This window comes from Ammospiza caudacuta, chromosome 16 (assembly GCF_027887145.1).
Source record: "Ammospiza caudacuta isolate bAmmCau1 chromosome 16, bAmmCau1.pri, whole genome shotgun sequence".
In the NCBI taxonomy this organism is placed as follows: domain Eukaryota; kingdom Metazoa; phylum Chordata; class Aves; order Passeriformes; family Passerellidae; genus Ammospiza; species Ammospiza caudacuta.
The window spans coordinates 18,345,427-18,373,382 of record NC_080608.1 but is presented as its reverse complement, the minus strand read 5'-3'; the positions used below and the strand labels follow the sequence as shown (position 1 = coordinate 18,373,382).

The 27,956-nt window shown below is 44.6% G+C and overlaps 1 protein-coding gene across 4 annotated transcripts; it reads right to left on the bottom strand.

The window, feature by feature from the left end:
* Nucleotides 1–67: 67 nt before the first annotated feature.
* TCERG1 (transcription elongation regulator 1) lies at nucleotides 68–27,956 on the bottom strand. 4 transcript variants are annotated; one of them, XM_058815036.1, is made up of 20 exons: nucleotides 27,732–27,956; nucleotides 25,263–25,415; nucleotides 24,929–25,166; nucleotides 22,151–22,393; nucleotides 18,550–18,612; nucleotides 17,120–17,317; nucleotides 15,760–15,875; nucleotides 14,564–14,652; nucleotides 14,096–14,256; nucleotides 13,250–13,316; nucleotides 12,680–12,815; nucleotides 11,551–11,640; nucleotides 10,718–10,836; nucleotides 8,619–8,769; nucleotides 4,380–4,544; nucleotides 3,494–3,676; nucleotides 2,765–2,944; nucleotides 1,844–1,927; nucleotides 1,491–1,591; nucleotides 68–1,173 (listed from the first exon to the last, which is right to left on the bottom strand). In XM_058815036.1, exons 1-20 carry the CDS (start codon nucleotides 27,954–27,956, stop codon nucleotides 972–974), a joined length of 2,964 nt encoding a protein of 987 aa, XP_058671019.1. In that variant the 3' UTR covers nucleotides 68–971. The 4 variants fall into 4 exon arrangements, with proteins under 4 accessions (XP_058671019.1, XP_058671020.1, XP_058671021.1 ...); XM_058815037.1 differs by lacking the exon at nucleotides 18,550–18,612; XM_058815038.1 differs by lacking the exon at nucleotides 22,151–22,393.

Genomic DNA, 27,956 nt, shown 5'->3' with positions numbered 1-27,956 from the left:
AGTCATTTGCTTTACTCAGAAATTCACAAATCCAACAAAATCCAACACAAATTGGGATTAGGCCTGTACAATCCATATATAAAAAGGGTTGGTTTATTGTAGTTCAAATACATAAACTGAACAATCCCAACATTTCAAAATTAAACTTTAGAAACACAAGTTTAACATTCAAAACAGGAGTATAGTTTACAAGAATTGCCCAGAGGGGGTATGCACAGTCTAATCCAGAAGTATGTAAAGATCACTTTATCGTAAATAAAAATGTATTTATACAACCGTCCTGGCCTGCTCGGTCACCTCTGGGATTTCCAGCTTCGAGCAAAACTCATTAGACAGAACTTCACTTGGGCAGAGCAACCTGACTGCTGCAAATCAATGGCTGGGGGCAGGAACAGAGCAGCCTGTGAATAAACCTGGTCTGGTCTCCAAGTCCCTGCTCTCCACTCAGCTCTAACCCTGGCTCTAGCAGATTTAGTTCCACTCCCAAGGGTGGAAGCAGAGAGCTGGGCCTGGGGCTCCCAGAGTGGGCCGTCAGTGATCAGCAATGTAAGCGTGTCACCTCCTCCTGCCCGGGCTGCGGGCACCAGGAGGCAGCTGGTGGCACTCGTGTAGGACACGCTCAAACGGCAACGCCGTCACCCTTGGGGCTCACGCGGGGGACACTGCTGAGAGGAAAGCCCCAGGTGCCAGACTCACACCTCACACACACACCACTCTGAGACCCACAGCCACCAGACAGCGCACACCTTGGGATTTGTCACTCATGCTCCAATTAACTCATAAATATTTTTAATGTGAGTTTTTGTGGTTGGTTTTCCCCCCAGAGATCATTCTACGTTCACTAAAGCTTCTTCTGCCTCTGCTCCTCAGACGTTTGAATATATTCACGGCAATGGATGTGTGTAACCTGACGGATGGCTCATGCAAGCGTTTGGATTTACCAGACACCCGTGACGAGGAGCACTCGGAGGCTATTTGGTGGTTCTGCGCGTGGGCTCGGAGGCCGTGGGCGGCGGCGGCGGCCCGCGCCGGTCCAGGTCATCCACGTAGGACACGATCAGCTTGCGCCGCTCCTCGGGCACGCAGTCCAGCACCAGGTACCGCTTGTCGTTCTGCAGGATCTTCTCCACGTCCTTCAGGTGCTGATCCGACTCCTGGATCAGCTTTTTGGATCTGAAAGCAAGGGTGAGAACAGCACTGCAGCGGGCTGGAGGCAGGGAGCCCCGGGGAAGCTGCCCCACAGACAGGGTGCAGGGCTGGGCCATCCCCTGAGCAAGGAGGATGTCACATCAGCTGGGGACTGGGCACAGAACAGTGCTCCGGGCACAGAACACACAGGCTCGTTGCCTACACTGGTGCTGTGCTAATTAAGCACCATTAAAGATTTTGGCAGCAGACATCAACTAGGAAAAAACAGACATCAGTTTGCTGCTGTTTGGATGGCAAAGCAGAATAAAAGCCACGTCCTGCACTAGCATGGCAGCGCCCACCTGTAAGTGATGAATTTGGTCTCTTTGAGCAGCGTCCGGAAGTCGGCTTTGGCAGTGATGTATTTGTCTCGGATGTACTCCTCAAACTCTCTCTGCTTTTTCTGAAAGACCAAGGATAAACACCAATCACTGGGTGCAGCTCCAGTACTTTCTGCAACTGAACACACTGAACACCAGCAGCAATTATATGTTAATTATACTTTTCCTTACCTTCTACATTTTTAATCTTATTTAATATTTAATTACTAACACCTGTGTCCACACAGAGCTGAACCCATTGCAGCAACCCCCAAGTCACTTCTCTGTACCCTGCACCAGACTGAAAGTTGGCAAGAGCAATGCAAACCACTCACCCTGTCGCTCGAAGAGAACTTAATGCACCTTGGATCTTCTTTAATGATTTTTTTCACTTCCTTCCATGTTGATGTTAAGGTTATCTTTCAAAATAAGCAAAAACAGTTAAATTAAAAGTAAATTAGACTCTATGAATAAGGAATGCAAACACTACTAACCTCTGAAGCCTTTAAATATATCCCAAGTCCAATGATGAATTTGCTGGGTTCTCATTACTTATCCTATTACGGTTGTATTTCTAAAATGAGTTGATTTTACATAGCGACTCTTCTTTCACATTTTGAGACGGCATTTTCAGATCAAGGTCTTCCAAATATCATTTACTTTCCAAAGTCTTTTTCTAGTACATTAAAAATTACCTGCAGAAAGCTTGCCTCTAAACTAAAATAACTAATGCATTAAAAATCAGGTTAAAACCTCCAGTTTAAATGAAAGCTGCCTGAAGCTGGCAGAGAACTAAAAAAGAGGAAACCTCACTAAAACCCCAATGCACAGAATCAGGGATGCATTCCACAGCATGAGCAGAGTAAAAGTTCAGGTTCAGCAGGAGAACATCAGAACAGGTGAACTGGGTAAGACCACACTGGTGGCCATTAAGGCAAACACCCTGCATATCTGAAGAAGTCAGACAGTGAAGAGTGTCAAATAACTCAGTACTGAAGAAATAAAAAGAAGATTAAAAGATCACTGATTCAAAGTTTATATGCAAATTAACTATATGTTCAATCAAAGTAAAACTCCAGATAAACAGGTAAGGAAACATAAGGCACAAATTTTGCTATGAAGGAGAAAAGAGAGCAATGCAGCAAAAAGGCCCTGGAAATAAAAGCAAACCAATCAGACTGTGGGACAGAAAAACAGGAAAAAAGAAATGCCAGTGGGCTGCAAAGACTTTCAACTTGAACATCAACAGCTCTCACCGCTGAAGTTTCATCCAGAAGTTGCCTGAAATGTTCCCTCTTCTTTTTGGTAAGTGCCTCAATGTGTTCATTAAAGAGCTTCTCCTTCTCCTCTCTCTCGAGCAGGGACCCCGACTCCCAGCGGTGATCTTTGCGCAGGGTCCTCCTGGTGTCAGACCAGGACACATCTGAGGAACGCACCTGAGACAAACATGATTTGCTTTAAACCAGCTTTTCCACAGCTCACTGATAATAATGCTTATTTTTTCATCTCGTTTGAAGTTAAGGTTGAAATAAAACAGAGACCCTCGGCTTTTAAGAAGATACTGTAGCAGGTTCCCCACACACACTGAACAGGCAGTGGCAGAAGGAATCCCTCTGCACTGGTTCAGAGCAGATGGAGATGTCCCACTGACCCAGCTGAGCATTCCCAAAACCAGAAAACCCAAGCAGCCTCCTTTCCTTCCTGTAACACTCTGCGTTCACCAGAGCGCTTGGAAAGGCAGCCTGGAGATCATTATTTCCAGAGACACCAGGAGCTCTGCAGAGTTTCCAGAGCCCTGTTTCCAGCCTGGAGAGCACCCTCTGCATGAGACCTCTATATGCACAGCTTTGTCTTCCAACCAAGGCAAAACTCTCAGTGGGATTTCACCTCTTTGGAGCTGAACTGCAAGGGCCCAGAGGCTTTGAGAGGGAGCAGGCAGCAGCTCGGCCTGCCCTGAGGAGCCGAGGCGGCTGTCAGTGCCTCACCATGTCTGAGAGCAGCGCTTTGAAGTTCTGGATGGCCTCCTCCCGCTTGTGCTGCTCCCGCTCGCGGTCGATCTCCTTGGTCTGCTCCGAGCGCGCCTTCTGCACCTCGCGCTCGCGCTCCCGCAGGCTCGCCTCGATGCGCGCCTGCCGCTCCAGCTCCTTCTCCTTCTCCGAATCCAGGTTCTGCAAGGCAGCAACACCCTTGTCTCGGTAAAAGCAACACTGCTCATTAGAAAGAGAATTAAAGGACTATCAAACTAAAGGAAGCTCAGAACAAAAGACTTTCAAGGGATTTGGGTACTATGATTACAAAATTTTGCTTAAAGAGACAGGCTGAAGCATTACAGAGTAACACCATTGGGGGAGAGACAAATCTGGTCACAGATCAACTATTCCCTGTGTGCAGGAGCTGTGTGCAGTGACAGACTCTGAATAAGGGAGGCCAAGGGGATCACTGTTTGTTGGCCCAGTTTTACATTCTCAACCATTAACTGCCTGGAAGAGAAAGGCAGGAATATTGGATTAAGAAAGGAGCAGCACTGAAGGAACTGGGTATGAACACACATCCCTGAAGGAAGCTCAGCTGACAGGAAAAATCACAGCAAACGAAATGCAGCCCATCCTAGGAGGAAGCAATCAATGTGGTGTCTGTATCTGCTGCAGTTTTACCACCAGTGATTTCACAGGAATCTTTGAGGCATAAGCTCTCCCAGATATCATGTGTGTGCCTGCACACAGATCCCACAAACATCCCACCAAGGACAGAACTTCTAAGAAGTTCCAAGCTGCTGTTCTGGGGTACTCCTACAGCAGCTCTAGTGTGGAATTCTCTTCAGCACAGACCAGTCTACCCTCAGCACACCCGCAACCCGTGCTCCCTGCCCACCTTGGCTATTTTCTCAATGTACTGCTTGAACAGGTCCTCCCTCTGTGAGGAGCTGTCCACCGCCTTGTACCGTGGGTCAGTCTCCACTTTGTCCTTCACTTTGCTCCAGCGAGACTGACTATCCAGGTGGTGGTTTGCCAGCAGCTCAAAGAAGTCCATTTTGATCTGTTTTACAGACAGAAACAGAAAGACAACACTTGAGAAAGACACCTTAATATTCCACAGTTTGCTCTTATGACAAAAGGAGTCAACTTACCTTCATCAGAGGGATCACATTAACATTACATACCATTGCAATTTAAAGCAATCACCAAAACTATGAATTTAGTCATAACTGCAGCCCAAATTCACTGTTCCTTGAGACAATTTTGCCAAAGCAGATACATTTACACCATCTGCTACATCTAAGATGAACTCTATAAAGAATGATCCACCAATACACTCTTTATTATTTTACTCCAATTTAAGCTTGTTTTTTAGCTTTTATCTATGTCACATTAACAAGTTACTGTTGCTGCATGATAGCATTTTGCCTATCAGCACTCCAGAAGCCATGCAGCTTGAAACAAGGTTCTAGAGGAATCAGGTGCTTATGGATTCATCCTTCAGGTGTACAATTAGCAGAAGTAAATGCTTGGATCTGCTAACAAAGACTGATGTCTTAAGATGGATGTAACCAATAAAGAATTATGCACGTATGGCAATTAAGTAAATTATATTTAGGATGGACATGCACATTTACAACGCAATTGAAAGAAAATGTTTTAGTCTACTTTTTCAGTTGGAAATGGCATGTCATGTTTCTGTCGGTAGCAACAGCCACTGCAAGGGCTGGCAGAGGATCCATCAGAGCAGGCTTTATTTCAATACAACTAGCAACATGTTTTCATCCAACGTCCCAGAACCAGCAGCGGTAAGGGCAACTACTGTGCCTTTATTAGATAGCTTGATTTCTGGGCAAGGTGATCTCGCAGCTCCTGCTGCACTTTAGCTCTTGGGTCACCATCCACTCGTGGCAGGCTGGCTGGCCTTTCAGCCTCCCAAAGCAGAGGTGAGGGGCTGGGGCAAAGGGTTCTGCCTCCACAGCACCCCACACCCTGCTGGGCCACAAACCCAACACAGCTTTATGGCACATCGACTAAAAACCCAAAATCCAGGAGGAGGACTGCTGTTACTTGCTACTTATCTCCCCTCCCCATCCCTTAAAAAAGGGAAACCAGGAGAAGCAGTTTAGCTGCAGAGCACTGAGCTTCCTCAGGGAAGGGAGCAGATGGACAGAGCAGGCTCCAGCTTGCCAGAGACCTGGCACATCCTTTTCCTCTAAAATGTGCTCAGTTTGTGCTCAGAATGCAAGAATGGAATGAAGATCAGCACCAACATTCTGCAACCTTGCCCACCAATAATTTTAGTTCTTCAAAATATTAACATATAAACATAAAAGGCTCTATAGGCTTTCTTTACTATACCAAAGGAGACTAAGACAGTAAAGCAGAGATCAGAAACCAGCCCCTTAGTGCCAGTGGGATGTTGTGCTACAGCTACAGCACTACTGCTTTATCTTAAAGGAGCTCAACAAAATGCTAGGCAAACTGTTTATTCATTCTAAAATTACGAACGTTGTTTCAAAACATCATAAAACATGCATGCAGTTTCAAAATATGAAGCTTTCTAAGCCATGGCATTTGAAATATTTGTTAGAAACTGAACAGTTCCCAGCTGTTACTACAGAAGTCTCTAAGGTAAGGGTATCCCCAAGCTCTTGCTCAAACCACCCGTGTGTATATTCCAGAGGATGAGGTGCCACACTGAGGAGCACCTGGACCAGCTGCCACACACAGCTCCACCTGAGGCCACCACCAGGGGCTGCAGGAAGATGCTCCTGTGGGAGCTGCCTGTGGCACCTGTGCCCAGCTGTGGGGCTGCCAACAGAGCCCTCACTCCCTGAATCCCCTGGAGCTGCTGCCCAGCTGTGCAGGGGGCAGTGGGACCAGCTGCAGCCTTGCCAGCTCCCACTGGGCAGGAGACAGGAGGGCACAGCCAATTCCCTCCCAGGGATAACAATGGCACTTCAGGCCTTGGGGCTCTAAAGCAGTTTTCACTTCACTCGGGTGCCCTGTACACAGCACAGGTGTTGCCAGCTCATTTTAAATTTTAAAAAGATGAAAATGTCTCAAATAATTGAGTCTGAAGCATCTCACCAAGGAGTAATGTTTTCAGATGCCAGCTGTGGATGGTGATTTCATGTGTCTGCACACAGGTCCTGCTCGACCAAGCAGAGTGTCACCAGAGCTCTGGGCTGGGGCCAGCCACCAGCACGAGGGGCAGGGCACCTGCAGCCCAACAGCCAGCCAGGCTGTGTCACCTGGGACAGCTCACACAGCTCACCCCAGGGACACGGCACAAGGAGCAGCTGGGGCACCCTGATATCCTTAACCCCCTGCTACTCCTCTCTGCCATCTGAGATGCATGGGATGGCATGGATCTTACTCACTGAAAATGGGATTTACTCACTGAAATCAAGCACAGGAATAAAACTAGCCATTGGAGAAGCTGGCTCTTCCATCCCCATCCCATAAGCCATAATCAAACATTATATATATAAAATCTAAAACCCTTACGTTAAAGATTTCTGTACAGTTGATTCTCCCTAAGTAAAGATTTTGGACAGACTGAGAAAGCTTCAGGTTAAATGCCTTTAATTTTCTTTTATGTTTTAAGCACTTTCAAAATCAAAGGAAAATAAGGCTGAAAACATTTCAGGTGTATTTAGAAGTCTTTTTTTTTTTGGCAGTTAACACATTGCAGGTACAAGTCTCATCACTTCACAAGGAAAAAAACTAAAAAAATGTAAAGTACCGGAACTGCGGGAGGCTAAAGTCACCACACAGAGATACCAATGCTTTCCTCACTAGGGAATCCCATAATATTTGCGTGTCAGTGATTGACAGCTGTCAGACTGAACTGATTGACAGGCCGCACAGCACATAACTGTAAGTCTATCCACTTGTTATAAAACAGAATACATAAAATGGTTACAAAAGGCTTTTGGAGAAAAAAAAAACATTATTTAAAGCAAACAAATACAATCTCTTCTTTTAACTTTTCAACTTTAGAACAATCATGCAACAACAAAACTAGTATTCATTCTTTAAAGTCTTCAACTGCACTATTAAGATGCAAAAATGCTTTAAAATTCCATATTCACAATCAAACTGCAGTATGTAAATTCTAGTCTTGAACTACATCAGTTCACCTCTGAAAGCACAATCATTTATGGAAAACAGTAGCGATAAGGCAATGTTTGAGAAAATCAAGTACAGAATCAAATTATACCAGATCACTCAGATTTTAAAAATACACTTCTCAAAGAATCAAACTGTCCCCAAATCTGACCTGTCCCCCAGCCTTTCTCTCTCCTGCAAGCATTCCAGGCAGGGAAACCTGCAATAACTTCACCTTACATAATGAAAATAGCAGACTTGGACATGTCCAAAATGATTGGCCTTCAGAGGTGACCTTCTCCACTCTCACACACACAGGGACGTGGCAGTAAGTGGCCCCAGGTTTTGGTGACCCCAGGTTTTGGTGGCCCTGTCTGAAGTCCCATCCCCAAGGGGGAGAGCTGCTCCCCACCACTGGCAGGGCAGGCACGTGACACTGGGAGTTCATTAATCTCTAAAAGCTGACCTTTAAATCTAATAAGCAGCAGTTTACACACAAGATCTACTTATTCAAAGCTTAGTAAGTCCCTCCCTAAGTGCCTGCTTTGAGACGGAAAGGAACTGTTTGAAATTTGAAGAGACTATCCTCAGGGAACTGCAAGTCCTGCCCGCCCCCAGTGAGGGAACAGAGAGGTAATGACCAGCTTTGGGGCTCCAGCCAAACAGGGTAAGACTCCTTTGCCACTTCATGCATCAAGAACTTAATAAAAAAAAAAAATTAAGCATTACTTCAGTTAAGAAGATAATGTTACTGCTTGGGTGAATTAAAGAAACTAGGGCTTAAGCAAACTCAGCTTCACAGGTAAACACAATTCAGTTCTAAATATTCTGAAAGTTAGTAAACTGCAAACTTGAAATTGTTCAGAAAGACCAGGGGGACACTCCTGAAGTGTTTGGCTGTAACAGCTCTAGGAAAGTGCAGGCCTGTGTCTTGGGGAAGGCTCAGGGAAGCCAAGCACTGGCTCTGTCCCATCTCACTCACACCACTCACACTGCTGGAACTCAAGAGTCCCCTTACCTTCTCTCCTCTGGTCTTCGAGTCTTCCTTCTCCTTCTTTCTTGCCGCTGTGATAAACTCATTAAACAAGGCCTCTCGATCTTTCATCTTTTCAATTGCCTTGAACCTCGAGTCTTTAGCATGCTTGGCTGCAAATTCACTAAAAGTAGTTCTGCAACAAAATGGCAAGTGAACTCATTTGGCAGAGCTGTCTGGGCTGTGAGGCAGGTTCAGCAGGGAGGTATTTCCTCTGCTGCAATACATGCCAGAGCACAACAGACAAAAACCCAAAAGGCAAATCCTATGGTCTCACTATAGAGCTGCTGGACCAATGAACTCTATAAAAAGAGTCAGCACTCACACAAGAGGTGTTTATCAGAGACTTACAAGGGTGGGTTGGTTTGTTCAGATACAGCCACCTGCAGAAGGGGCAGGTGTAGAGAGAGACTACAGCGCAACCAAGGAGAAGAAACGAAAAAAAAATCTCAGTTGTCTACAAAACTCTTCTTTTCTTTTCTGTGGGTTAGCAGTTCAGCCACCAGTCTGTCCAGGTATTTCACAGCTGTGAAACCGAAAATCTCAGGTGCATTCACTTGCAGCCAAACCATGCTAAGAGTTCACCAAGAAAGGCAGCCTTTGGCAGGAGTCCCCAGAGAACACTGGCTGTACCAGCTCTTCCCCCTGCAGTGCACATTGCAGAGCCTGAGCTAAAACCAACAGGGCTGAAACCCCTTCAAACACTCTGGGCAGAGGCAGCAACACTGGGCTTTCAACCCCTCATCCCACAGCGTTTCCCTGACCGTTCTCTCACCTCCAGGGCCAGATTCCAACCTGTGCAGTAGGTACATTACTGCCACTTACCTCGGAAAAAAATCACTACTGTGCTTTTTCCAAGCTCTGATGCAAATCTGGCCCCAAGAATACGTGAGACACTTATAATCATACGAATGTTTTCATCACAGCATGGAAATAATTAGACTTGGAAAATCCAGCCTACTGTTGCTGTAGGGTAAATTGAAACAAGAAGAGAATTTGGTAGCTTATTCAAAAGGATTAGAAAGTGAATGTACAGCTAGATTGAAGAACAAGAGCTGCTCAAGTGAAGTGGAACACAAACTCTTGAGCATGTTGGACTGAGATAGATGATAAAAAACCAGTCTGGCACTCACAGAAGTACAGCAATATCTTTAGACAAACACTGAAACCAGAAGACAAAGGATAAGATTAAACAAGACAGTATTTCAGCTGGAATTCTCTTTCCCACCCCAGCCCATAATCAGGTAAAGAATGAGTCCCAACACGACATACTGAAGATATGCTGAAAGCTGAGGATATTAAAGCTAACATAACTGTTTCTTAAGGCATTTCCATGCCTCCAGCCTTCCAGCCTACTACTGAGTTATTAGTCAGATCTGAAGCAATTCAAAAGTTACCACAGCACCGTCACCAAATTTCCAAAGTGAGTCACTGAAAAAAACTGAGTTGAAGTGAAACAAATGAGCTGTTATTTCACTGGGAAAGAATTAATGCCAGATGAGCCAAGAGATGCTGAAAGAGGACAGTTTGGAGCTTATCTAGTGACATAAGCATGAATCTCATGACCTCTATGTGTGGAAGCTGTGAAACAAATAATGCCAGCAGTGAAATCTTGAATGTACATTCACCGCCACCCCCTCGCTCTTACTGCTGCCAGTGGTCTGAATGTGAGGGGGGTGTAATCAGTGCTCTATTAAAGCAACCAGAACATTTTATCATATCATCATTCACATAGTTTGTAACAAGAAAAACATCCCTTCAGCCCCCTCCAAACCCAAGAAATCTCCCTAGTACTTCTCAAAGACTTATTAAGAAGAAACTAGGTTATTAAAGAAACTTGTGGTGGATCCGAGGAGGTTCTCACAATCCAGGGAGCATGCTGGGTATTTCTTCAACTTGAAATATGTCAATCATAAGTTCTATTTTTTAATGGATTAGGTGACAAGCAAACAAAGGAAGATTTCAACATTATCTCATTATTTTTCTCCTCTTTGCCCATTTTGAAAAGATTAATCAACCCAATACCACCCAACACACTGCATCCTAGTAGAGCTTATGCACATGAACCACAAAGAAACTCCTACCTTGGGTTAATCTTTGCTTCTTCCATCATTTTCTTGAAATCCTCCTTGGCCTGCATTATTTTATTTTTCTTCTCCTTGCGCTCTTCCTCTGCTCGGGTTTTCACATACTGATCAAACACCTACAGAAACACCAGTCACCCACAGCAAACACACAAGTGACACACAGAAGCTCTAGGGATAAGGGAGGAAAAGTCCCACTTCTTTCCTTCGCTCGTTTCCTTTCCTCTCACCACAAAATCAACACAGAGGAGGCAGAAATCTTAGAGACACTTTGCATTTCCATATGGAATTGATCCAAGCCGCTGCACATGCAGGGTGCTGTACCTAACACACCATCTGAGACCTGGGAAGAAGTTCCTTACACATTCCAGTTAACATTTTCCTGGGTCCCATGTTTCAGACACTTCCCAAGTTCTTGAAGCTTTCCATTTCCCTACATTCACCTGAAGAAAAGCTGCTGAAGTGAGAACTTGCTGAACAATAAAAATGCACTTTAGATTTCCCCCCAAACACTTTAAAAAGAAAATAGCTAGATTACTTATTATGCCAATACTTTGACAAGATACTGATGACTCTCACTATTTCATTCAGGTTTCAGCAGTGCTCTGCAGACATACAGCTTCCACTGTGTCAAAATACAAGACCTTCCAACCACAGGAAACAAAGCAACTATCAACACTTTCCCTTGCTGGTTTCTTCCATTTCCAGGCAAACCCTAATCGTGATAAAAATCCCTTGCAGCACTTATTAGTCTGAAAGGTTTGCAGAAACAAAGACTGAGGATTCAGATAAACCTGTAGTAGCTGGATGGGAAGTGAATTTAACTTTTTTACCTGTTTCCTTTCTTTTGGGTTGAGCAGCAAGTAACGAGGATCAAAAACAATCTTGTGCAGCTCTTTCTCCCATGTTGAAAAGGCAGAGACCTTTAATTAAATGAAGATGAATATACAAACTATACAGAAGTTGTAGAGTTTTCCTTGAAAACACTAAGATGTGATGAAAAGAGGGAACCAAACTCATCCTGCAGTTCTCATCATTAATGGATGACAGAGGCTGTCTCAGAAAGTTTCAACATCAATTTCCTCTGCAAACTTCTAAAGAATTATACACACTACTGCTGAGTGACATTAAAAATAAAATGTATATTGAAAGAAAGCCTGGAGAAGCTGTGTTCCATAGGCAGCTGGAACCACTTCCATTTTTCAGTTACTATCCAAATTTATATTCAACTAGTTTAATTTATCAAAATTGATTGGCATCAAGTACATTTCTTTAGTTAACTAAAAGCAAAGAGTCTCCCATTTAAGGATAAGTCTGTACAGACTAGAGTGAGAGTTGCTGCTTTTCTCAGTAGAACATTTCCAAAAACATTAAGGACGTGTCCACTGTGTGTCCTATTCATCTTCAATGGCAATTTCCACTTATGTAATTACTTAATTTGGGGGAAAAACAGGAGGAGGGGGGAGGAAATTATCTGTCTTGACCCTGTCATTTCAGTTACAAAATCTTTGCTGTAATTGTAAGTTTCTTTGAAATCTGGAGTTCTGTACCAAGACAATTCATTGATCAGAGGAAGGATGAGATTGTTTCCACAGACAAAGTGCCACAGGTTTGGAATTCACCAAGAACTCAGGAGGCTCTGCATGAGCCTCCCTCTCTCCCTCTCACACACAGCTCTGATCTGAGCCTCCCTCTCTCCCTCTCACACACACACAAACACACACATACACACACAGTTCTGATCTGAGCCTCCCTCTCTCCCTCCTCACACACACACACACACACACACACACAGAGCTCTGATCTGAGCCTCCCTCTCTCCCTCCTCACACACACACACACACACACACACACACACATACACACACAGTTCTGATCTGAGCCTCCCTCTCTCCCTCCTCACACACACACACGGCTCTGATCTGAGCCTCCCTCTCCCTCCCACACACACAGGTTGCTGACCCCTCTTTCCAGCAGCATGTCCTTGAACTGCTTCATCCGAGCCTCCAGCGGGACGATGGCTCTCTCTCGAGCAGCTTTAATCTCAGCCTCCATAGCAGCCTCCTTCTCAGAATCAATGTCTTTAATATCATCTTTCCTGAAAAAAAAACAAAGTGTAAGTTGAGAAGTAAAATGTCAGCCCTAAAGGTCAGAACCTGAACCACATCAGGCCAGGGCAGATATCACTGATCATACCAGAAGAACAGGCTTACAATCCATAAAAGCCATTCTCAGAGGTGGACATGAATAGTTTCACACCCAGCACTCAGGAGCCAAGGTATTCCAAGTAACTTCAGCGCCATTTCCATTTCAACTTCCAAAACACATGCTATTTACTCTCTGCACAGGTTTCAGCTATCTCAGGAAAATATCAAATACCTGATCTGCTGAGCAACAGAAAGCTGATGACTCTTTTCACCAACCCTCTCCATTCCAATTATACTCTGCTGGACACAACATACATGGCTCAAGTAGCAAACTTCAGTTATTTTACCACACAGATCACTTGGTATTGAAAAAGCAAAAACTTACTTGCGCTTTTTTATTTTAATAGGCTCATCTTCATTTGCTTCCTCTGCAGCTTCATGCTCTTCTCTAACTGTAACAGATTTCAGTAAGACTTTAGGTTTTATATTGATGAAAATTTTTATACTTATGAGTGAAACCTCATGCACAAACCAAGGACAACATGTGCAGCAATTGTGTTCTGACAAAGGGAGAAGACACGTGGTTCTCAGTCACTGTCAGAGTCACACTATGGGAATCTGGGGACAGGACCAGTGGACTTTGGCCAACTTGAAATTCAAAATGACAAACACTGAGCTCTTATTTTTAGGGGAAAACAACTCAGGCTTAACAGTCTAATGAAGCACACTTGGATCTACCTGATTACCTGCACTTTGCTCTCCTCCAACTACAAAGCCAACATGCCATCCCAGGACCGTTTCCTAGAACTCAGGCCAGAGAGAAATCTCATCTCAGCTGCCTTTTGAATGCTCTCTCTCTCTCAGCAGCTATTTCCAAACTCTTTTCGAACTGATGATCTCAAAGTTAACTCATCTTCTGTGAGAGGCCGTTCGTACATTATGATTAATCTTTTCTGGTCTCTTTCTTATAAAACAAACACAATCCCTTTTTTTTAGTCAATAAAAACTGTGGGGATTTTTCAACCTGTTGGCATTTAGCAAAACAATTAAGTTTGTTAGTATCTACTTTCTCCAACAGGCTATCTTTTCTCAAAAAGGCTCCATAATCTGCATTTCACATTTATACACCTTTTCAGTAGATCTTTACATTTCTTTACAAATGTTACAAGCTTTGGAAAGCAAAGTATTAAGTTGTTTATGCTTCCGAAGAAGGCAATAAGACTGCTCTTACTAAGTTTTTTTCCTTCGTCCATTCCCTTTTTGTGAGGAGGTTCTTGAATGATTTTGTCCACATCAGCTCTTCCGATGAGGTCGTCGGGTCGGTCCCACATGGAGAGCCGTGTGGTGGGGTTGTAGAAGAACACACGTTCATCACCAGTCCACACCACGCACCTGGGGATGGGAAGGAAGGCTTGGGTTACCCTCACCCACGGGGCCCTGCTGTGTGCACACAGCCTGCAGCACCACGGTCACACACAGACCCAGCTCCCACTGACTGCACAACTGCCAGACATTGCTGCTGCCCAGCTCTGACCCTGAACTGCTGCTTTTCTCTGCTGCCAGATTTGAAAATGCAGTGATTGGATTTGAAACTGAGATATTAAAAATGCAGCACAATAAGAGCACGCTCTCCACACACTGTCACTTGCTCTAACTCCCCAGCAACAGCCATGCCAGTCCCACAGCAGCAGCTACTTACCACGGGGTGCCTGGAATGGGGGTGGTGGCCACTGGCTTGGCCTTCTGAGCTGCCTTCTCTTCCTCTGTCATTTCTTCCTCTTTTGGCTCCTCAAGGAAAAAACAGGTTTGAGGATCAGGCAATGACAACTGGCTAATTATTTATTACACAGTAACCAACTTGTTTTACTGAAACCATGCTGACAAGCAGCTCAAAATGACACTTCACCCATGCCTAGAACAGAAGCACTGGAATTGCAACAGCAGCTGCTATTCCAAAAATCTAAACTCCAAAACCTCTAAGCATTTAATTAACTTTTTACTTTGACAAAACCTTACTGAAATACCTTCCTAAATCTGTATGAATCCTGGAAATCTAGGAGGGCCTGGATACAGGTGTAAGGGTGCATTTTCGGACAAAGGAATTTTCATTTATTCGTAAAATTAGTTTGCTTGATAATGAGACACACAGTAGAAAAGAGTGAAAACCTGAAATAACCTCTGTAGCAGAAATCAGCAAACTGGTAACTACCTCAGAAATAAACAGGGGGCTTGGCAGCAAAACCCAGTAACCGAATTCTGTGGTTTTGCCTATTAAACTACACTGAAGTTCACAGAAATCAGGATAAAAGTTTAATTTTTATTTAAACACCCTTTAGTATCCTCAAAAACTATGCTGTTTAGCACAGCAATATGCCTCCAAAAGGAAAAGTTACTTTTGTTTACTGGAAACACTACAGCCCTTTCTAGGACACGTGCTCCAAACAGCCTAAACTTAGCAGTTACAGCACAGGGTGAACATGTGAGCTTTGTGTCAAACTGCTAAAAATAATGAAGCAAAAGAAATAGAGAAAAAAACTATGAAATATTAAGTATTTCAAACATTCAGGACAAGTTCCATTTTCTGAGTACCACAAAATCAGTCAGAGGTTAGCTTAATACACCACATCTGTGTAATAAGCTAACCTCTCTCTCATGCTCTAACTTCTTAATTGACATATTATATATGTTTCTTTTGAATGTTAATTTTTCCTTATGCAAAGACATTAACAGAAGAAAGAAAAATCTGAATCCAAAAATGGAGGCTTTCAAATCCCCTCAGGAATTTAAGAACTTGAATCACTAACCATGGCTCCTGACAACCTGCCTGGGCTAAGATGCAGCCACAGCTGAGGGATGTGAGACTTCAGACTGGCTTTTGGGTTCAAGGCCTTTTACCTCCTTTATCAGTTCTTTTATAGGTTCTTCTTTAGACTCTTCTTCTTCTGTCTCCATTGGTAAAGGCTCCTCTGAGGGTTCTTTAATTGGCTCTTTGACCTTCTCCTCCATTTTTTCTAAATAAAGGTAAGAGTCTTCTTGAGCATTATTAAGAAACAACTATAGAACCATAACAATTTTATTTTTATCGGTATAATTTTCCAAATACAATATGAACCCAAACCTTCTTTTCAATATATTCCCACCACTTTCTGTCTCTTTTGGGCTTTACAGTGTCTGCTTATGAAGTTGTAGTTATCTCCTGTGCCAAGATACTACTTGGTACTGGAAAATGAAATATCATGATACAGCTATTACACTAAAAGGCTGGCTAGAGGGTACTAACAGAAATGCTAAACCAATAATAATTCTCAACCAACAGTGAACACTGAAGACCACTTTCACATTTTAAATGTTGCGGACAAAAACATAAAAATCAATGCAGAACCACCTGGGAATTTCTAAGTACACAATTTTTTAATTTACAAAAAGTATAGAACATATAATCTTCTCTCAGCAAAATTAGTATTTGCTGTCTCAGATACTGTCATCTCGGTAAAAAGACCTACTATTTAATCTGATTCTTTAGGAAGATAGGCATTAATTGAACCAGCAGTGTAAGTGTCCTGCATTTGTCTAAATAAAGACTTCTTGTAACTAAAAATTCAGGAGACAATAAAAGGCACAACTGTTTGGATTTGCTTTCTTAAAACACTTTATGAACTGAGTAAGAGCCACAGGACATTTTCCCCTTCCTCCTTATTTACTATACAAGAGCAATTGTATCCACCCATGGATCTAACGTGCATTTACATGAACACGATGTAGAGATGTGGACACGGGGAGGTGACATTATTTTACTTCATACTCCAAATCTATTTATACTTTATCTTTATACACTTTATATTTATTTTTTAAAGATCTGAAATTCAGCACAATGATCTTCATTTTGTCCCAGTCTACAGCCCTTGGTATGACTGATTTTTCCCCTCATTTCCCCTCACTTTCTGTCTGCAACTGGAACCTTCTCCAACGTGTGCAGAGGAGGTACTCACTTTCTGCTGGCACAGGAACGTGCACTGGCCCTAGGCACAAGATTTGGGAGCAACTCTAGAACCAAACATTCTTACAGTACAGTGGGAAACACGCTGCAACTTTCAGACTGAAGACCACCTCATATGGATCCTTATAATCAGAACTCCAAAGTATTCTTAAGGGAGATCAGGGATTAGAAATACACCCGTTCACACCTTCCAACACAACCAGTGGCGGTCTGAGCCACGCTCCCAGTACAAAGCTCTAGTAAAAAACCCCAAAGTACCTTTGTCCTTCAGCTCTTGGGGTTTTTCCCACGTGGACTCCAGAGTCCTGTTGTTGTAGTAGTAGGTCTTTCCGTCGGCCGTCTTGTACTCTGTCCACTCGGAGACGGCGGCTCCGGCCAGGGAGGCGGGGGAGGCGGCGATGGCCACCTGCGGGTGGATCATGGGCACGATGGGGGGCGCCATGCCCGGCAGCACTCCTGGCAGGGAACAAGCAACAAGCAAAGGGCACAGTGAGTGCCAGGGCGCGGCCTGAGCACCGACACCTAGCGCGGCACTGACTTAACTCACAAATGTCCAACCCGTAGAAAGAAACACAAGGATTGTTTTCAAAGTTCAATTGGAAAGCAAGGCATTGTTACCAAATTTCTTTCCTGTGTTCTGCAATCGGTAATGCCCACTCCCAGGCAAATTGGATTTTAATTAGTTTGTTTAATTCTGCAAAGCACAAAGTTTGTTAGCTTTTAGGCATTCATTCTATTATTTTAAAATAAGGTTCTCTATTTATTAGAAAAGTCTTTATCAGAATGCCTGCAGCAAATAATTTGGGTTAAGTGTACTCCACAGCTTAATTATGCTGCTGGTGTACAAGATACTCCTATTGCTCTTAAAAAAGGCAAGATTGGATTGAATTTGAGCCATAGAACATAGCACAGAATTCTGATAAATCTTAAATACTGGCATTAATTCATAGCCTTGGATAAAACCTGATGAGAATGAAACAGCAGATTGTTGGGTTTGTTTAATACTGCAAATTGATTGAAAAAAACCAACATTTTATTGAAATCCTAAAGCAAAATGGCAAGTAAATATCCAAAGATAAGAAAGCCAGAATGCTGCAGTGTCCCATTATCTCTCCACTCATCCCAACAAACTGAGGATAATGAATAGATTTGGAATGACAAGTTCTAGAACAACCAATTGGATAGGATTGGAACTTCATAAATTTGAGCCTTTAACACTGAGGAAGTCTCACTTTAAATAATGGAAATCACACATTACACACTGCCATAACGTGTTTTCAGCGAGTGAGTATTCATAAATCCACAATTTAAATATGAAAGTTCACACTCAGACACACAGACACGCACACAACATGCGAGCACAGCCAGCCACTGCACATGTGGAGCAGGAAAACAAAAATCCACACAAGAAACTAGGAACTAAGTATGGGCATGAGAGTCACAGTCATTACAGAACTCAATGGTTACAGAAAACTGTACAGAGTTTGGGTACAGAATAAGCTGATACTAACAGTTATTTGGGGAAGTTATCTCCTGACCAAATACAATATTTCATTTATACTGATTTTGAAAATAAAGTATATGTAATCATTGAAGTGGGGAAGCAAATAAAGAAATAAAAGAAACAACCACATTCACTACCATGCCAACTTACAGACAAAACGAACTAGGATGGGTTTGGAAATTACCGGTCTTGGTGGTAGCGACTGTCTTTACATACGGGCAGCTGACTATTTGCATCATTGCTACACCTGCAAAATGGATAGGAAGCATGTTGGAAAGCTGCCATGGGACGTCAGCTACCACGGGCTGCTACAGACTTCCTGCCACAATTTGGAATGCCATTTGCAGCTGGCAGAGAAGAAGCCTTCCAGCAAGAAAATGGGAATTACTTTTGCTTCAATGTTTTATGCCAGATCAAATATAAAACTAATTTTAACCTGCAGCAACAGTCTCTGCCTATGTTAAACCAGCTGCTTGGCAAGTTATTGGGATGTCATTAAAAAGAAAAAACGTATTTCAATGAAGACTCAGGGGTTTAAGTTCATCCAAGGGGGAATGCGGCTCCCCTTGTAGGGCAGCACCACAAGAAAATATCCCACTATGGGGCTGCTTGCACAGGCAGCCTCTGCTGGGACAGACCTGTGGGGAGCAGCAGCACAACAAAACGGGCTTTGAGGTTCCCAGTCTGCTGCTGCAGCTAGAGAGCAGAGTAAGGGTAGAAGGACAGGTCTGAACTAGTCAGAGCAGCAAAGCAGGGCAGGGTGGACAGCCAAGTGCAACCCAGAGGGAAAGCTGAGGGTAGGAGGGTCACTGCAGCAAGGCTGCAGGTGAAAGAGAGGGACTAAAAGAAATCAAAGCAATGAAGCTGCAGACAGAGGTACACAGAGCTGCACTAGGTCAGGGACATTTCCTTTATTTTTCATTATCAATAATGGCATGAGCTGAAAATGCTTTAAAAGCCAAAACTCGCCCTGAAAGAGGTGGCACCATGCACTAGTCAGCTCTCCAGCTGAGTAAGAAATGACACAAAAAGGTGAGCAGCTCATCCTCTTTGATCAGATCAAAATCAGTGGGAAATCAGACAAGGCTGAGGAGAATGAATTTCCAAAACCTCCATTCTGGGTGTAGAAGGCAACTGTAGAAGTGCTCTCTGGCTGGTCCAGTCTGGATGCTCAGAAACTGAAACACTTCCCTTCAAAAGTTCAAATTCATCATGTGAGGCGGGAAATGCTCCAGTGGAAAGTGAAATTAAACCCCTGTTTAAACCAAAGTAGTTTCTGGATTTGGTCATTAGAGATCTAGTATGCAGAGCATACATAAATACTGCCAATTATTTGAAAATAAATTTGTGAGAAGACAGAATTGTAATGTTTTTTAAAAATAATTTCAATGAGAGAATTGCAACTAGTTTTCTATTTAAAAGTATTGAACTGAGACATGAAAACATTGACTCAAACAGCACTGATTGAAGTGTCTGCCTAAACTGCAAGGGTGGTCATGTTATATACTTGACAATGGACCTGAAAATTCGTTTTGTTAAGGAAGTTACAGCATGTCTCCAACATGAGTCAGTACAAATAACACTATCTGGGGATTGCTGGAGTTAGGGATGCTGCAGCACAGATTAGACTGAGCAAACACCCAAGCTGTTTCTGCTGCCAAGGTCATTCCCAAACATAAAACTGACTTAAAACATAGGAATTGAGAGAAAGCAGACTTACTTTTTAAGATCTGAGATATCACTAACAAACTCTTCCATTTCTCCTTCTTACTACAGTTTAATACAGAGATTAACTTTGAAATCACCTGACATTGGTATTGTTCAGCTCTGTCCCTGTGACTTCAAATCCTCTGGCTGGTATCATACCTGGTGTTGAAAACCCCAAACATCTACAGCCTGACCTTCATATGACCTTCTGACTTCACCTGATACTGTTTTGAATAATTTGGCTTCTCTTCTGTTTCTTGTTATTGTAAAATATTTTACAGTTTTCCTTTTCTTTAACAGTGCTTAGAAACCATCCCAACCAACTCAAGCCAAAATTAGCTGAAAGAAGCTGACAGATTTCATTCTGTAACTAAGCAAACTGATAAATCAGACCCATTACTGGAAGCAGCACTTTGCTGCCAGGAGTCCTTCCTACATGCTATGGGTTCCACCTGCAGCCCAGCTCACAGGAAAAACTGGTCAGAGCAAAGACCTCTTACCAGGGAAGCGCTGAAAAAAATAACTTTCAAAAATGAGTTTCAGGAGATTGATGTTCCTACTCTGTCTTTGCTCCTGTACTGCACTACTCCCAAAACTTTTTTGAGTGAGAGCTCACAATAAAGCCCATTGTGGGCACACACTCAGGATCTCCATTTCCACTGGCACATTTCTACACTGTCCTGACCATCCCATTTTACCCCACAGGTCACACCTGCATAGACCATATCCCTCACAGTGTGTAAGGGCCCTTTATTCCATGCTGGTCCCTTGCTGGCAAGGTTAGAAATGGCAGTTGAGAGTACTCAGCTGACCATCTTTGAGGCTTAACTGTTTTTATTATTCCTGCAAACCTCATCAATAAAGAGACTTCTTTCTCCTACCCTTGATTCATTTGTTGTTCAGCCTGGAATATCACATTCAGAATAGTGTTTGTTTCCTGGTTTAATCCAAAGAGTACTACACTGCAATTTCTTTTTCAGGCCAATACAGATTAAAGTAGCTTTACCCAGTTATTTTAGAAGACTATTCTAAAAGCAGAGGCAGCTAAAAGCTGGTGCTCTCTTCTAGTCAGCACTTTAACTGCTTTCAGGCTTTTTTTCTCTCATCAAAGGAGTGAAGGGCTACTTTTCTGAAGGGTTACTTTTCATCCATGCAATTCAGTGGGGAGGTGAAGGCCTCCCTCCACATCCACTGGGTGGCTGCATTAGGACAGCAGCAAAGCCACCTCACTCAGCTTGTACAGAGGCAGAAATATGGAGATGCTGCTCAGAGCTGCTTCTTTTGTCTTTTTAAATCTGAAACCAACTTCGATCTAATACAACTGCACTCTCCTACCTCCCTCTGCAACACACAATCATCAGTTCCTGGTGTATGCTTAGTGCCACTGTGCACTGAAACACATCAATTTTTTATCAGAACAGGAACTCAGTGGTACCCATGAAATGAAAGGTGGTGTGTAAGTGCTAAGTGTCATTAGTGATCTCCTGGGAGGCCTCTGCAACAACTACAGGCTGCGAGTCCAACATTTTGTCAGCCTAAAATTCCTTCCTTAGGTATTTAAGTACTTCATAAAAATTTAAGAAACTATGATATATCCAGACGAAGTGTGCTGCCATCTAAGATTCCTTCTCTACGTTCTTTAAACCTAAAGCCTGTGAATAACAGCACACCGGCACCCTAAATGCCTCATTATGGTCCTCAGGTCACACCTCAACACTCAGCATCCTACCCAATGGCTGCAGCCTAAGAGAACTAGGAACACCTGATATCACTGGGGTCCTGATTTCCATGGCAATTCTTCCTGCTCGTCCATGTCCTAGTGAATATTTATGCACAAGACTTCAGGTCTAAATCAAGTAAGTAGAAAAAAATTAAAGCAATATTGCAATTAGTAAAATATAGTGCTCAAAAAGATATGTTCTTTGTTAATTAAAAAGTCTGTCTGCTAACCCTGAATTCTTTCAGAGATACTCTGAGGAGAGGATCCAGGCAAGTTCTGTACACAGTGGACACATGAGTGCAAACAACTGACAACATGGACATGTAGCAGACAAGACAATTACAGTTTGCCAATTTACCTGGAAGTGGAATAGGCATGCCAGGAAGGGGGACACGAAATGGAGGTACCATTACTGGTGGAAAAGCAGGAATTGCTGCAGTTGGTTGAGGTACTGCATGAGGAACTGCAGGAGGCAATGTCTGTGGGACTGGCTGGGGTACAGTCTGCACAGGTGTAGCAGAAGGAGCAGAGGTTGAAACACTGACTGATGGTGTGGCAACTGAAACACCCGAACTCGGGGTCTGGTCTTGTGTGGTAGGTGCTGATAAAAAAACACAAAGAACACCTTGTATCTTAGACACTGCAATATACTGCTGCAAACATACTGGCGCTCTGTTTCCCGGTACACAGCAGCTATGCTCAGATATAACCAGCAGGAAGACACTCCTGGACAAAAAATACTTTGCCTTCTCTGGAGCATTAAATATTCACAAAGAAAGTCAATTTCCAATTTCAATTTGTCCCATTCTTTGCACTTAACATGTCTCTACAGCAGAAGCAGGGCTGTATTAAAGGACAAACACGGGCAGAAATGAGGTTCTATTCTGTTCACAGAAACAGAACATTGCAGTAAGTTTCCAATGGCAACAGGCTGTCCTTGTGTTACACGAACACAGGTTCTGCTTTTAACAGCAGCAGCATGTGCATGACAGCAGTCTGCCTTAAACTATGCTGGGCTGCACCCCCAGAGCAGGAAAATAGCAATAAAAATGTGTAAATAAGTAAAGAAAAGGAAAATACTTTTCTTCAAGAGCTGCAAGAACTTTCTTAGTCTTCAATGCCTCCCAGCTGGAAAACACACAACTGGCATTCAGTTCTATAATCCTTGCAGCATGACTGGTTTAAATTTCAAATTGTTTTAATTGGGAGCAAACAGTCTCAGAGCACAGGCCAACAGGAACTTGAGACAAGTCTGCTTAAACCTGTAAACTCACTCTGTAAGACTTAGTGCAGAGGTGAAGGGAAAAAGAAAAAAAAATAAAGAAACCACACCAATTTACAGCCATATTCCAATGGGCACATTGTGCATTTTCTATTACTACCAGAAACATTCCAAGCAATATACCAGCATTAGCATATTTAAATAATGATTTTTGATCTTTTGATAAGCGTTTCAGAAAGGGTGAAAGTTCTCAGCAGTGCCTAACATTTAGGGAAACAGAGCAGACAGTCAGTATGTGATTTGTAAGACCTAGGTCAAATCAGTACAAGGCAGGAATGAAGCTCAGCCAGAAGTCCCAGGGGTTTTTTTACAGGTCAAGTCTAAGAGTTATAAAATTATTTTAAATTATAAAATTTCATCACCTAGGCACAGACACCAACAGTAACAGTTCTTGGAAGCAAAGACAAAGTTTAGCAGATAGAACAGGTAGAAGTGGAACAGTGTCAGCATTCAACATCAGGAAATTCAGCTTCAGAGAAGATGCATAAAGTGCTGCCCCCAAAGCACGGCTAGCTCTCCCCAGCCTGCCACTGGGTCAGGAGCTGACACTGACCTCCCACCTGGCTTGTTACTCAGCACAACAATTAGAGCAGACCATAGTTCAACACAGTGAATTAACATCATTCTGAGTGACCCTTCAAATTAAACAGAAGCCCTAAAATGCCTTGAGCAATACAAGTTCTCTGCTGCTCTAGTGACGTGTCCTTCCTCCAGCCTTAATGAAAGCAGAATTGAAGGGTTACCTAAATCCGACTCCCTTTTACACACGGATTCTGAAGTTCGGGTTAAATGGTGAGTTCAGCTGACTTGTCTCGCCTGTTACAGCAAAAAGATGAATTCCAGAGGATGCAACTCTACCCCACAGCAGGAGCTGGAACAGTTCACCTCCTGCACACTCTCTGGCCTGGCTCAGTGCACACCTCTGAGCCAGTGCAGCTACAACACCCAATGTCCAGTGCCAGATTCCTGCTCAGCACCAATGCCGTCTGTCTGTAGCCCTGCATGCAAGACAGGACACTCTCTGAGCTGCTCCTTGCCCTGCTCACCTGGCTCTGGGCACGGGGACTGACCTCGCTCACAGCAAACAGACCCTCAGTACTTAACACACACCTCTATGCCACACTGAGGCACCTGGGCAGCACACACCTGCCAAAGGGCAGCGCAAACCACGCTGGTGTGTGCACAGCCATGCATTTACGTGCATGCTGCATCATTCAGTCCCCTTTCCTTACTTGGAAAACCCCTACAAGCAAAGGCTCAGACCATGGAAGCAGCAATAATCTCCAGACTATCATTCAAAGGCCACAAATGAACAAAAATGCCTCCAAGGACTTTCTTTTTCCTCTTTGTGGAACTCTAGAAAATAGGAACTGAGAAGGCTTAGGCAGAGGAGTAATGCTAATAAAACTAATACAACAAAGAAACTCTATTCTGTAATCAACCAATGCTCACAGAGCAGCAGCTCTGAAACCCAGCCTACAGGAACAGATGCCGTGGAGGAAACGAGGAAATTGCTGCAACTAAACTCCTACCTCAGATCAACATTTCTTGTGAAACACTTTTAAAAACAATTAAGCTCTATCTGTAGTCAAAAGGAAACAGATGTGTAATAGCTCTGAGATGATGTGATAACAGCAGAAGAAAAATATACAAAGACCTGAAGAATTCTCTGAGACCGGGGAGAAAGAAGTTTGCATGCAAGGTTCTTCTGGACTAAACACTGTACTTTAAATTCACACTCCATGCTGAAACAACTTTGTCCTGAATACCCATGCTTTGCTGCAGCAGTTCCCCATGCAGCGACCCCACCACCGCTCCCACCACGGCGAGGCCGAGACACGCCCAGGTACTCACTGGAGTTGGTCTGGGACACTGAGGTGGCCGTGGTGGTGGTGGAGGTGGTGGACGACTGCGTGCTGGAGGAGGTGGATGGAGACGCTGCAGATGCAGGGCTGCTGGTGGTGGGGGTGGAGGCCCCCACGGCCTGGGCCTGGGCTGCCAGCATGGGCGTCAGCTCTGACTGCTGGATGACCTTGACGCCGTCCGGTTTGCTCCACGCCGACTCGCGCGTGCGGGCGTTGTAGAAATAGACCTGGGGAGAGCAGCCCTGTGAGCCACGGCCCGCTGCAGGACAGCCACCGGGGCACCCCGACCCTGCCCCGGGCTCCCGGCACGGCACCCAGCTCACCTTCCCGTCTGGAGTTTTGTTCTCCACCCAGATCTCCTCAGCTGGGGGCATTGCTGGTGTTCCCGGCGCAGACACCGGCGGCATTCCTGGAGGGAACATCATACCAGGAGGTGGTGGCATGCTACCCATGGGAGGAGGCATAAATGGTGGTCTCTAAAGGCATATAATAACAATAATGATGATAATGATAACAAAAATATAATATCAAGCAATTTTCCTTTCTTAGAGAAATAGTATACGCTACAACAACAGTAAGGACAGCTGTGCCAGGCTTGGAAGCTTCCCTAACAATCCAGTGCTCCCAGATCAGGGAATGTACTTCCAGCCAGCCCCCCACCCATGGCAGAACAGCTGAAGCCATCACTTCTGAGACACAAACATCCAGGCACCTATAAAAGGTGGAATGAACAGAAACGTGCTCAAAGTCTCAGAGTCCTCTCCTGGAAAGGAGAAAATACTTCAATGGAAGGAAGAGAAAGAATGGAAGAGCTGTTCCCAAATAGCTGCTGCTCAGACATCACCATCTGTGAACCAAATATCCCAGAAACTCAACGACCCTCCCAGGAAAGAGATGTTAAAAAAACCTAAATTACAAGTAAGCATCCAGTCTGCCAGTACAGCTGAGCAGTGGGCTTAATTAAAATCCATTACACTCCTAAATTTCCCACTAACTAAAATTCTAGCTAGTGCCAATTAAAACAAAAATATGGTGAAATTACATGTTCATTATTGCATGATAAGAAATCCTGACCTGTCCTGCACACAGTTACCTGAAAGCCTGAACACCTGTTTGTAATTCAAAGTACATTCAGTTCTTTCATTTTATTTATTTACTTGTACTGTTTGAAATTCCCTATATGCAACAAGTACAGTGAACACTTTCCTGTAAAACAGATGCCAGAGCTCACAGAGTTCTCTGGCTTACTCTGCAAACACCAACAGCTGCCCTAATTGTCCCCCTCACTCCAGCTCCGAGTGTCACCCCGAGCCCTGGCACTGGGACACCCGGGGCTCCTGTGCCACAGAGAGGGGGTGGCCCGGTGACCAGCTGCACCCACAACTGCAGCTGCACCCCTGGCAGCTGCCAGTGCTGCCACGTCCTTGGCCTCTCTTGGGAGCTGCCCTGAGATCGGTGTTTTAAACTGCTCTTTAAATCCACATACCAAACTAGTAACAATTGTTTGCATTAAATACTACTAGAAAAGGAAGCCAAGAGTGCGTGGATGGCATTCTACACAATCAAAAAAAGCCCTCAATTCAAGTGCAACCTGCATTCTCTCTCCCTTGTTCCTCCCCAACAGCTCCTGCACCTGCTTCACCATGAGCTTCCTCTTTCTTGCTGTTACAACTGTATGAAGAATCCCATCTTCCACCTGTTACATCTCCTTTCCCCACTCCAGGAGTAAATCCGCGTGGGCATTTGGTGCCAGGTGTGCAGCCGGGGTCCCAGCACAGCCTGAGCCCTGAGCACAGCTCCTCCCATTGTGACCAGGGGCTGTCACCATCCCGTCTGGCTGGGCACGGGGCAGGGAGTGCAGCCAGCCCTGGGCAGAGCTCAGTGCCAGCCCAGCTCACACACCCAGCCACGGCTGGTGCTGCTGAGGAGCTGCACAGCTCACGGCCTGTGTGACAGCTGGGAGCAGCAGCACACCCTGGGTGGACATCAGACACAGGAGACACCCACAGCCAGGCCTGGGATCCAAAGTAACTCTGCTTGGTTCTCCAAACTGCAATTAAAATAGTGGATTTAATCCACAATGGCATGTGGGACCATTCAGCTCATCAGCCTGCCCACGGCCCACACAGCACCTACACTGACCTAATGGGAAGGCACCCCTACAAAGCAATTAAATATGAGCACAAGGCAATTAAAACAATCCATTTCTCATTCACAAAGGTGCCGTCCCTTGCAAACTGTTCAGGCCTCAGAAAATCAGACACAAGACCTTAAAGCATCCATCAGTTTAGCAGCAGAGGAACTGAGCAGAAGCTGTATTTGCACACCACAGGTATGCAGTGGTGTGTAACACCACACCTGAGCCCCGTGTTCTCATCTTGCCTTGTTGTTTCCTTCACCCATTTCCATTCTCATACTATTTCCACACAATCACAGAATCAATTACATTGGAAAAGAGCTCCCAGCCCATTGAGTGTAACCTGTGCCCAATGCCCACCTTGTCACCCAGCCCAGAGCACTGAGTGCCACGTCCCATTGTTCCCTGGACACCTCCAGGGATGGGGACTCCAGCATCACCCTGAGCCCCTTTCTGTCCAGGCTGAGCCCCCCTAGACCCCTCAGCTGCTCTCATCAGACTTGTGCTCCAGATTCTCCACCAGCTTTACTGCCCTTCTCTGGACACACTCCCTGTGCTTCCTGAAACTGAGGGGCCCAGAGCTGGACACTTCCACGTGTGAAAACAAACAAAAAAATCCCCGAATCCACTTAACCAGCCCAGGAGAAGTCCTTACCTGCAGGTGCGGAGGCCCCATGGGCGGGGGGATCCCGCCCGGCGGCGGCATCGGGGGCATGCTGGGGTCGAAGGGGGGCCGGCCGAAGGGGGGCCGGGGCGGCGGAGGAGGGCCCCGCATCATGCCGAAGGGCGGGGGCGGCCGCAGGAGGGGCGGGGGGCCCCGCAGCACCGCGCTGGGCGGCGGCGCGGGGCCGCGGAACCGCAGCGCCTGCTGCTGAGCCAT

What these genes read in the sequence shown, in the direction of transcription:
- TCERG1 (XM_058815036.1), bottom strand. Translation starts at nt 27,956, where the DNA reads ATGGCTCAGCAGCAGGCGCTGCGGTTCCGCGGCCCCGCGCCGCCGCCC. An exon ending in ACAAAACTCCAGACGGGAAG is followed by an intron (nt 25,167 to 25,262) that starts GTGAGCTGGGTG and finishes TGCTCTCCCCAG; the next exon opens with GTCTATTTCTACAACGCCCG. An exon ending in AAGCGCTGCTCTCAGACATG is followed by an intron (nt 2,945 to 3,493) that starts GTGAGGCACTGA and finishes TGTTTGTCTCAG; the next exon opens with GTGCGTTCCTCAGATGTGTC.